At 42.7% G+C, this 11,662-nt stretch overlaps 1 protein-coding gene across 2 annotated transcripts; it reads right to left on the minus strand.

Moving 5' to 3' along the window:
- Positions 1 to 30: 30 nt before the first annotated feature.
- LOC135333586 (uncharacterized) lies at positions 31 to 11,662 on the minus strand. 2 transcript variants are annotated; one of them, XM_064528570.1, is made up of 14 exons: positions 11,473 to 11,662; positions 11,286 to 11,365; positions 10,272 to 11,045; positions 9,107 to 9,199; positions 8,621 to 8,654; positions 8,300 to 8,337; positions 8,000 to 8,059; positions 7,062 to 7,219; positions 6,830 to 6,861; positions 6,372 to 6,499; positions 2,527 to 2,756; positions 1,610 to 1,914; positions 1,211 to 1,535; positions 31 to 199 (listed from the first exon to the last, which is right to left on the minus strand). In XM_064528570.1, exons 5-9 carry the CDS (start codon positions 8,624 to 8,626, stop codon positions 6,848 to 6,850), a joined length of 276 nt encoding a protein of 91 aa, XP_064384640.1. In that variant the 5' UTR covers positions 8,627 to 8,654; positions 9,107 to 9,199; positions 10,272 to 11,045; positions 11,286 to 11,365; positions 11,473 to 11,662; the 3' UTR covers positions 31 to 199; positions 1,211 to 1,535; positions 1,610 to 1,914; positions 2,527 to 2,756; positions 6,372 to 6,499; positions 6,830 to 6,847. The 2 variants fall into 2 exon arrangements, with proteins under 2 accessions (XP_064384640.1, XP_064384639.1); XM_064528569.1 differs by lacking the exons at positions 8,621 to 8,654; positions 9,107 to 9,199; positions 10,272 to 11,045; positions 11,286 to 11,365; positions 11,473 to 11,662 and having other exon boundaries at positions 8,300 to 8,612.

An 11,662-nucleotide genomic window follows, 5' to 3' on the forward strand; every position in this document is an offset into this window, starting at 1 on the left:
GATGCATGTACACATAAATCTCACCATATGCCTTCTTCAGTTCAGATCAGTCAGAGAAGGGCCTTTGGGAAGATCCTCGCCTTTATGCCTTAGGTGAATACCCTTCAGGTACTGCTTCTCTTTCCTGGTCAGGGATGGATGACAGTCAATGTTCTCGTACACTCGCAGATTTTTATCCCTGATCCAGTTTATGTCAAACCTAACAAACACGAGCAGTGCATGTATCAATAAAATACTGGTTTGAACTCCTAACCAACAAAAACAGTGCCTTACTTGAGACCACTACATAGAACAACACTATAGATATACCTATCTCTTAACTCATTACAATTTGAGCCAGGCCACAATCGAGCGCATAATATTTTGCAAGCAGCCAACATTGCGAATTTTGTAAGTGCTTATATGACATCACACCACAAATACCTCTAACAGTACTTGTGCATGGTATCACAATTCTTCCTGATCGATGCCACTGTGTCATATTTTCTGCTGATTTTCTTCATTCGCAAAACATTGTAGTAATACGTACGATATAATTATTTAAGTGAACTATGTATATACAAGTACAAGACTGTTAGCGCTACTAAAATGCATGTGCCTACTCTTTCCAGATTGCTACACACAACCACATGCAGGAATTCATAGAGAAGGGAGATTCCCAGGGCGCCTCAAAATTAATGATGTCATAACAAAATGTATGATAAAAACGTCTACAATCTCTATTAAAAGAAGTACGTTACCGTATAGCGCGAAATTTTCGAGGCACTTATATTTTGTGGATTGGCCTCTAAAAGCATTTCGTTGCACAATGTTCGCGGAATTACTGCTTACCGGAAGCCACGCCTTTAAATCTTTGCACGTTATAGCAGATTAAAGAACAATTTTCGTGGACTTAATTTGCGTGTAGGATTGCTAACCCACAAAATCCGCGAAAATTAAGCCCCTCGAAGTTTCGCGCTATACGGGTTATATACTAATGGTTCGAAACACACAAAAACACCAGATAATCATTTCGTAAAACACGTTTCCGGGGAATGACTCCTGAACCCCCCAAATTAAACACTTCCCCCCTCCTAGCTAAAAATCCTGTACAGTAGCCCTCAGTTTCCCGTTGCACGTAATGCTGTTTTTATGGACTAAAATGCAAACTGAACAATTATAGCGTGATACACACACCACCCACACCCGCTCATTGTACTCACAGACTCACCAGTAGTGCATGATGCTGTTGGGGTCATAGTCCGATCTCGCCACGTCCAAATGGGTGTTACCTTTCAGCCTCGACCAGTCCTTTAACTGAGCTAATCGCTTGTCCTCCTTTATACTGCCAAGATCGAAGTGTTTCTCCAAGACGTCCCAAAAATCAGAGCGCTGATGTTCGTGCTCTAATCCCAAAGCATGCCCAAACTCATGAATGACCAAGCTTCTTTGGATGTCAGGAGAGTGGGCTCTGAGGCTCAACACCATTGTGGGTTTCTCCAAATCGGTGACGTTCATAGCATCTGTTCCAACCATTGATCAGCATCCTTCACCATCTAAGATGAAATTTTACTCAGCCTGTCAAAGGTCTGACTACGGTAGTGAGCATAATTTATGTACGTGTACGTACCTGAAAACTTTACTCTTATCTGAGCCCTGCCATCATTGATTACTGTCATATCAAACACTGGAATAGGGAGTTCCATCGAAGGGTTCCACATTTGAGCCCAGCCCATTATGTTGGTAACATTTATAGGTACTCCTTTGTGCATCCAATTGTCGACAACATCAGGATTCAGGAAGTAGACTTTCAATTTCTCATGTCCTATCCAGATCTTGACCCTGTGGACGGTAAGCTCCAGCTGCCCCGGACTCACGCTCTTCCGGCTTTTCATTGGCAATCACCGAGGGAGCACTTGCACATACTGGGATCATCTAATTATGTGGATATAAATTAAATGACTTAACCAACTGAAGGTATATTTAGTTGACGCCTGAGGCGTACATGTAATAGGCATCCAGAAGGTTCCAAAACAATGCAAATATCGAGGTTGTGGTCTGTAACCTTGACGCCACGTAGCCTATAGATGCTAGTCTAGCAATGTAATAACCTAATGAATGGAGACAGTAAAAGCTCATATTAATAAATCAATATTTGCATATTATGGTAGCTACGTAGGACAGTATAGCAATCCTGGCTGGAAGCCACTGAGGCGATTTTCTGGAAATAGAAGTCCCCGTGTGTCATCTAAAAAGCTGGATATAAATACTATTTTCATCATGCTGAGTTCATAAAACCGTTGTAAAGCAAAGTCAATGGACCGGGCAGGGCGCTATCTATCTGGTTTGATATAGATAACGCCCTTCCATTTGATTGGCGGTGGTTTTTCAGCATGGTGATTATCCAGTTTTTTAGACATACAACACAAGCGACTTTTAGCGACTAGATAAGTATAGAATTTGTAGTGATTGACTTTCCAGGTGTGGTTTTAGCAGTTTCATTAGATATATACACGTAAAGAGCTTGTAAAGATGAAGCTAACTCACCTCTGACTTCAAGACAACTTTCAATCTGCAATCATTACAAATATCCTTGTCAGAGCTCAAGTCAGTGAACTCCTGACTCTCATCACTCCAAGCCTTGAGGCAAACAATCTCATTGTCTCCGAGGTTGAATTCTCTCTTGACACTCTCTAATATGTCCTGGTGGGTGTTTCCAGAAAGCTGAAGTCTTTTTTCTTTGCCTTGAACACATACTAGCACCACTGTATTCATTCCTGCCATGACAATAATGTCAAATCTATCTCTATCTGCGGCCTGTTCTCTAGACGACCGTACTCTTGGTTGTATGTTTTGCCATAGATACAGTTTACACAAGAACACAACAGTTTACACACAAGAAAACATTATAATCACTGCATAATAATAATAATAATAAAGTGTCAAAATAATTTTACATGCAACTATTGCTTGGGCTCTCGCCTGCAGCTTTGCACTAATTAAAAAGTGCGAGCTGTGGTTCTAGCTGTCTCGAGGATACTTAAGTGTTGATCTGACAAACTACACCCAAAACTTCATATCCGGCCGTAATAAACGTACATTGAAAACCTGGTTTGGGGCTAGTTGGGCGTGGCCCGATCGCGTCCCTGATGGGAGGTCGGGTTGCAAGCTTATCTTTATGCGGAAGTGTAACCAACTTAACCACGTGAAAAATGCTGCAATAATGATAGGGCGCCCTACAGTGGCGGCAGAACAAATCCGAGATAAGCTTGCAACCCGATCTCCTGTCAGGGACAGTCCAACTATAGGTTGGGGCAGCCAGTAATGGCTAGTAAGGAATAGGAGTGCTAGAGTAAACAACGGAACTTCGAACAACACCGATTTTCGAACGATTTAGCACCACGGTAAGCAAAAACAAACAGCGTTATGCAGAATCTGACCCCGCTACACAAGCCGACTTACATGCCTTAGGAACAAGCTGGGTTGAATTAGATGGGCGTGGCCCGCCTCCAACAAGGGAGACGGGTTGCAGCCCTATCTAGCATTCGTTCTTGCTGCAGAAAAACATGCAGCACCAATCAGATTGCAGACTGCCTACATTACGTAAGCAGTTTGCATTCAGGAATGCATATGCACTAATCAGATTGTATAACCCTTACGTAATGCATTTTTGTTGGCTTCCCAGCCCCTCCCCTCTCTGCAGCAAGCTAAGCTTTGTGGTTAGAGGCGCGGCTAATATAAATGATATTCATAGTTAGTACGTGATGCAGCAGAACGAATGCTAGACAGGGCTGCAACCCGTCTCCCTTGTTGGAGGCGGGCCACGCCCATCTAGGGTTGAATAGCAACGTCGTAGCTCTTGCAATGATGACGTAATAATCCAGAAAACAAAAGTGTGCGGTGATGGTTGTATAATCTGTACAACCGTCCACGCTACTGCACATGCGATGAGATGCTTTTAGTTGTGCGAACGTCTGTAGATTTAGATTGTATGATAACTGAATGTGTCCAAAAATCAATTGTTTTTAGTCGTGCGAAATTCTGTAGATTTAGATAACTGAATGTGTCCAGAATCGGTATTTAAGCGAGCGCTTGCTTTTAATCATAGCCGTACTGCAGTACAGTGTGCACCCGTGTATATCATCCAAATAAATGCATTCACTCACATGAAGATCAAATTGGCAACACTGAGTCTTCATCAAATTGCAGATCAAGACTGCACTGCAGTGGCTGAGCCTGTTTCCATGAGCAAGGCTTCGTTTCCTAAGCCCCGCAAGCAGAAATTAATCGGCCGGATTCGAGGCTAGAGCTAGCCTCGGTCCCAGGCCGATTTTTCTTTAATAGAACGAAGTTGAAGAATACGGCGACCTAGCGTTCAATTGGAGACGGATCGGCCTGGGGTCGAGGCTAAGGCTAGTCTCGCGAGCAGACGTGGGAGGGAGGGAACGTCTGGTAACTATTGCAGCAATTCCATGGCACTGAGGAATGTAGTCACGTGCAAGATATTTGTTAATTAATTAACCAAATTCACATGTAGACAAATATTTTCATATGCAGCTAGCTAGCTCTTGCTTGGTCTGAGCTCCTTGTAACCAAGTTTCTTCACAACCAGGTATAGTTCAACACTAAAATTAGCCTTTGCTAGAGTAATAATCCTTCTTTTCACGTTCATTTTATGCTATAATAGGAAAATATACGGGGTGTTACCCGCCCACTATGACGTGGACAAATCTGATTGGCACTGCCAACATTCTGGCAGTGGTCCACAGAATTGCTGCAATAGTTACCAGACGTTCCCTCCCTCCCACGGCTCGCGAGACTAGGCTAAGGCTAGGCTAGAGCAAGCCTTTTCCGGTTAAGGTTGCCGCGAGTCTAAGTCTACAAGTAACGCCCGATTATGTGCTCCTTTGTAAACTGTTTTGCACATGCGCTAAATAGATCACTAGGTCTAGGGTAGCGCCAGCGATCGGAGTACGGCCGATGTTTTTAATATACGTAATGATAGACCTTGATTAGTGCTCTCTAGTAGTGGTCTTGGATTTCCAGTGCCTTGCTTGGTTCTCTAGATATGAAGGCCGAAAGTAGCTGGGCGTGGTCTGGCAAGTGGGTAAAGGGTGCTAGGTATGAAAGTGGCTTAATGGGGGTCAGAGGTCAGTTTGGAAAAGGGTTGGGCTTGCAAATGAGAATCCGGATGAGGACATGTCTGGGTCAGAGGTCAGATGGGCTGGGCATCCGGATGACACTGTACTGCGGTTTTCAGAGTTCTTGCATCTCCAATGTCTAGAGCGGAAGTACCTGTCACGTGAACCGTTACGTAACAAGATTGAAGTCTAGCTTCATTCTAAACCGATTTTTTCCCAATACATGATTTGGGAGAAAATCAACCTTGGAAATAGCCTTTGCAAGCCTTTTGCATCACCACTGAAGCTATCCTTGAGATTGTAAGCACTTCCAATAGTTTTGTGAGCTACTATTAGTAACACAGGACTGGATGTCTGGAGCTAAGAGAGAGAGATTCTACTGTCTATATGACTCATCACTGACATCAGCTTGCAGCAACACAAAATGAGTAGGCAGACCGGGGTAGTCACTTCAATCAGTTCCTTATATAATACTGAGAAGCTACACTCTTATTTCAGACTTTTCTGGATAACTAGTAACAAATAATTTTGTCTGTAAATGAAAACTCATGTAAAAAAACTTGCCTGACTCAGCAATATTTGTGCTCCCGTGATGTTGTCCAACCAGAGGAGGCGCGAAGCACTTAACCTTTGCTCATTAGGTCTCTAATTGCCGTTGTGTTAATTGCATGCCAGTCTCATGAATTAGCCGCCCTTCGAGTTTACTTTCAGCTTATTTAGAGGGACGTGCAAGAACCGACGGTCATGATGGTACATGTACATGCTTTTTCTTTTGTATCAGGCCGATTGGTATGATGACATGTACGTATTTGACTCATGTCTTGTAGGTGTAGGGTATAATGCAGATTTGTAACTTCCTTACTCTGGGTTGCCACTCGTACTCGTACTTGGCAGTCGAGGTCAAAGTTCAAGAAAACGCACATGATACACAATAATACCCCCCCCACAATAATAAAGATACACATGATCAGAGCTAAAAAGTAGCTCTACTGACTTAGTAGGAAATACATACTTGTATAAGTGTAGTGTATAAGCACTCTGTTTGTGTGCATACTCTGTTTGTGTGCTTACGCCCAGTGCAAGAAAGGGAGCACCACTGAAAAAGTGGATACATGTACGTACCCAATAGTGTCCAATTGACGGGCTAGATGTACATAGAATAATGTTACAGAGGCATTTGCAACTATTTTTGACTGCCATAACAAAATGTATTCAAAACAGGCTGGCATTCTTTTAAAATAAAGCACGTACGTTTGCCCAGCTGTCTGGTAAGAGCTGATGCTGGCGATGGGTCCCACATCAAACTGGAGAGAGATGCCAGGCTTGCTCCCGTGTCTCTGGCCCTGTGCACACTCCTCACTGCCTACAATGAACTCAGTCTGTGAACCAGAAGAAAACACCGATAATTTCTCAGCATTTAGAGAGATTTTAGGGAGGTAGATACATAACTACTGAAGCCTCTCAAAAAAGAGAGGTGGCAGAGGTTGTTTAGACATTACATGTCAGCATTGCACAAAGTTTGAGTGGTCTACATAACGGACACCTTCGGGGAACAACGTTTTGGCTTTGATAATCACTAGTACGTGCATGTATATATACGGGTACTTTTTTTACCCATTACATGTCCTGTATGCCCAATAGTAACTCAATCTCTTATTTACACCCCAATAGGTGCTAAGTCAGGTACGTACACATGTAGTAAAGCTGACCTGAACTTTCCGAAGGAGTCAACCACTTTTTTCTGTGTAAGGACAGGACAGGAGAACATTATAATTACCAAAACAAAAAAACACGTGCAGCACTGACGTAGCACGCACATAAACAATACATGAACAGCTAAGAGAGAGAGCCAGTGTTTTCTTGGCTTGCTAGCTAAAGCTCTAATACAAGTGAGGTGGAACAGTAACAGTATGCAGTTCACACTATCTGCAGTGGAGTTACCTGGCAGCAGTCTCCAGTATTGATATCCTGCCACGCCGCCATTCTCAATCTGGGCGGCCATACTCTTGCTACCTCCACCTGGTGTTACGCAACCTGATTGGTCAGATCCATGAGAAGGCGTTGTATGGAGAAAATGTTGCTGGACAGGTGTGCTTGAGCTGCAGAAAAGTGCGACAAAAAGCCATACACTTACAGTAACGGACGATCGATCAAGTCGATCATCCATCATTGGTATAGCCCAGAAGGTCGAATACAAGACCTTTTCGTCCCTAATGTTTATTGTGCCGGGACTCATCAGTGGACTGCACGCGCACTCAGTAAATGTACTTTGCTCATACTATTAGCGGTTTCTAGAACTAATAAATAATTACTTGCATCCAGTGTAATTTAATGGAAAGTGGTCATGGCAATAGGCAAATGGACTAAGTGTACATGTAGTTATGGTCCAACAGGACAGATTCTATGGCTATCTATGCAAATGTATGTGGTACATCATCACACAATAATTTAAACGGACTCCCAAATATTCGTTTAGCGGCAGGGGGGGTTCATTTAACCAATTAAATATTAAGTGGTGTAAATCATGTTACAAAGGGGTTGTATGGTAAGCATCAGTCAACCAATAAACACATTCTTGGCAATCACACTGAGACGGTAAAGACCCACTAGACAATAAACATTAAGTGACGTAGCTACATTCAAAGTTAGCTCCAAAAAACAGGCCTGCTTTCGAAAAAGGACCCACTTGGATAAAAGTTCTGCAAGGGGCAAGAAAGTGCCTATTTCGACAAAAGACCAAGGGCTATATAGCCTATTTTCCTACAATTTGGCAGGCACGTATTTTGGGGCTGAAAGTGACATTGTCTGCGTCAGCATGACCTTCCTGGCACAGAACACAGTCAACACAGTCATCAATGCCACTACGTACACACACTTACAATGAGATGTCTCGGCAGCTCTTTGAGCTGGACAGGGTCCTTCTCCAGTCTGCGGAACAGCTGTGGGGGAGGGGGAGAGGTCACACGAAATTCTATGAGCCAATCATACGAGGGAATGCATACAGTAACTTACTCAGCCACACATAATTATAGGATAAGTGTAACGCTAGGAGGTGGAACGGTTATGCGCATCCTATACATGTAGGCACACGTAGCTATTTAGGGCACCTCTCAGTATTTGTTTAGCCTTACGCAATGTTTTAGCGGCCTGAATACGGTACAAACATTACAAGTACGTACCTCTTCAGCTTGAGAGTCCTCTTGTGTGTTTGTCTGATCTGTAAGTACTTGCAGCCATTAATTTTAGACTTGAACTTTTGGCATTGATCTTTTTTAACAACACAATCACCATCGATCATTACCCACTAATAATCATGATCAATGTTTGCTTTATGTTATGTAGCTTTGGCACCTCCACCGAGGCATCAGCACCTACGGTGCTTTCATTGGAAAGGTAATTCTGAGAGCTACTGCATCAATATTATTAGTTTAGGAATTGAACATGCTCTCAAAAATGCTACTAAATAGGTGTGAGGCTCTACTTTAAATAGGGATAAATACCTTCATTAGCCTTCATTATGACTAATCACAGAGCCTGTGTGTGGGGGGGGGGGAAGGTTGTGTACAGTATATTAGCCATGAGTGTGTGTGTGAGGGGGGGGGGAGGTTGTGTACAGTATCTATGAGCCTGTGTGTGTGGGGGGGGGGGAGGTTGTGTACAGTATATTAGCTATAAGCCTGTGTGTGGGGGGGGAGGTTGTGTACAGTATATTAGCTATGAGCCTGTGTGTGTGGGGGGAAGGTTGTGTACAGTATATTAGCCATGAGAGTGTGTGTGTGTGTGTGGGGGGGGGGAGGTTGTGTACAGTATCTATGAGCCTGTGTGTGTGTGGGGGGGAGGTTGTGTACAGTATATTAGCTATAAGCCTGTGTGTGTGGGGGGGGGGGGGAGGTTGTGTACAGTATATTAGCTATGAGCCTGTGTGTGTGGGGGGAAGGTTGTGTATGTGTTGGGGGGGGGGGGGAAGTTGTGTACAGTATGCACACCTTGCACGTAGGGGTGGTCCCAATATCGTCTCCTGCATAATCGAGTGATCCCTGTGGCTAGCCGTCAGTCGTGTCTAAGGCGGGTGCCCTCAGCTGGGGGGGGGGGGGATATTTAGCAACACAGCTCAATATGTACAGTACATTAGGTATAAAGCCTGTTGTGTGTGTAGGGGGGGGGGCTATGTACAGTACATTAGGTATAAGCCTGCCATGTACATACATGTAGGAGGTGATGAAGCAAAGTGGGTGATACCTAAAAATAGCTAACCACACATTACAGGGTTTATGCTAAGTCCTGGTAGGTCTTGAATAAACAAGATAGATCTTGAATAGAAATTGAGCAATAATTTAGAACCACAATGTACCTGTGCTGGACATGATGAAGTTAAAGACCTAGGGAGTTTTCTGATTTTAGTCAAGTCATTAATGTCTTACTATTTTTATCATACATCATGCTTCATCATGTCCAGCACCCTTACTATTTTTATCATACATGCTTCATCATGTCCAGCACAGGCATTGTGGTTCTAAATTATTGCTCAATTTCTATTCAAGATCTATCTTGTTTATTCAAGCCAGCACCCTTACTATTTTTATATCATACATCAGGCAATAATTATTGAGAAAGCTCAACATTTTCCTGCTTATACAATGCTGTACATGATGAAGCAATACGAGTTATATAACTATATAAATTATGGAAGTGTATTAATTTTATAGAACAGCTATATCGATCAGAATACCGTATAGCGGGTCATTTTCGTGGGGGTAAAATATTCGTTATTTTCGTGGGCAGGCTGACCTCCACGAAATTTTAACGTAGGCGTGGGCTTATCGGAACGTAGGAATGCCGTGCAGCCACGAGGCTAAACGAAATTTTTACTCACGAAAACCACCGTTTCTCGAGTTGAACGAATTTTTTACCCCCACGAAACTTTCCCGCTATACGGTACACATAACTATGACTTGACTAAAATCAGAAAACTCATGCTTCAACACAGTCATCAATGCTACTACGTACACACACTTACAAAGAAATGTACTCTTGTTTAACCAAAGCAAGTGTAAATACATGACTATATCAAGAAAATTCAGCCCACCACTTCCCAACATGTGTCTTAATATCAGTGGACGTCCCCTACTTAAAGTTGACCACTACAAGTACCTTGGCGTGTGGATCTCTCACGACCTCTCATGGTCAAAACACATAGAAGAAATGTGCAGAAATACCTGCAAGCAGGTTGGTATAATTTACCGACAGTTCTATGGCCACTCGTCACTAGAATGTTTTAAGACAACTCTACATCTCCCTTGTGAGATCAAAACTGGAATATGCTGCCCCTGTTTGGGATCCACACCAAAAAACAAATTCTCACAAAATAGAAAAAGTACAAAAGTTTGCCCTTAAAATCTGCACAAAACTTTGGAATATGGACTACGACTCCCTATTAGATACTGTGGACCTACCGTCCCTTTCTACAAGAAGATTGTACCTGAAGCTATCATACCTTTACCAGGTAATAAATGGTAACTTTAAATTCCCTGATCCACCACTGGAAAGAAGAGTATGCCCTCTCAATCTAAGAAGCACAAAAAATATACAGTTTGAAAGACCAATTTGCAGAACAAATGCATATGCGAACTCTTTTTTCCCAAAGGCAATATCTGTGTGGAATGAATTACCACTGGAGCTGCAGGAAAGTACATCGATTTTGTCATTTAAGAGAAATGTACTCTGTCACTTGCATTAGTATAATATTAGTCTTTATTTTTAATTTGTACTCGCTATTGTAAGTAATATATACAGGGCGCACATTAGGTTAGCATAATATGCTACTAGTGTATCCATGCATTTTGCAGAATTATTATAAAAAAAAAAAATGAGATGTCTCGGCAGCTCTTTGAGCAAGACAGGGTGCTTCTCCAGTCTGCGGAACAGCTGTGGGGGAGGGGGAGAGGTCACACGAAATTCTATGAGCCAATCATACGAGGGAATGCATACAGTAACTTACTCAGCCACATATAATTATAGGATAAGTGTAACGCTAGGAGGTGGAACGGTTATGCGCATCCTATACATGTAGGCACACGTAGCTATTTAGGGCACCTCTCAGTATTTGTTTAGCCTTACGCAATGTTTTAGCGGCCTGAATACGGTACAAACATTACAAGTACGTACCTCTTCAGCTTGAGAGTCCTCTTGTGTGTTTGTCTGATCTGTAAGTACGCAGGTACGCAATCACAATCACAATTTTACACCTGGCAGGGAACAAGACAGATCTAGCTGACACAATTTGTATGTATATACAACAATCATCACAACATCACTATATGCAATGCTGGATAGATATAATCATCTCACTTACCTTATTTTTCATAACTTGTGACAACCTAAAAATTGTGCCTAGGGTTTTTCCTCTGTGCTGGTCATGACCACGAAGTGACAACTCAGCTTGAAAAAAACCACACACCATTTTCTGTGTGCTGATGGTCAGCAAAGTGACCCTAACCACAAAGTGACCAGGTAGCTCAGCTGAAAAAACCACAAACCACCAC

The sequence above is a fragment of the Halichondria panicea genome, chromosome 3 (genome assembly GCF_963675165.1).
Source record: "Halichondria panicea chromosome 3, odHalPani1.1, whole genome shotgun sequence".
NCBI classification, from domain to species: Eukaryota; Metazoa; Porifera; class Demospongiae; order Suberitida; family Halichondriidae; genus Halichondria; species Halichondria panicea.

Excerpts from the sequence above, each read along its gene's own strand:
- LOC135333586 (XM_064528569.1), bottom strand. The coding sequence starts at position 8,418 with ATGATCGATGGTGATTGTGTTGTTAAAAAAGATCAATGCCAAAAGTTC. Across the intron at positions 8,060-8,299 it reads AGGACTCTCAAGCTGAAGAG|CTGTTCCGCAGACTGGAGAA; the intron begins GTACGTACTTGT and ends CCTCCCCCACAG. Across the intron at positions 7,220-7,999 it reads AGCTGCCGAGACATCTCATT|CTCAAGCACACCTGTCCAGC; the intron begins GTAAGTGTGTGT and ends ACTTTTCTGCAG.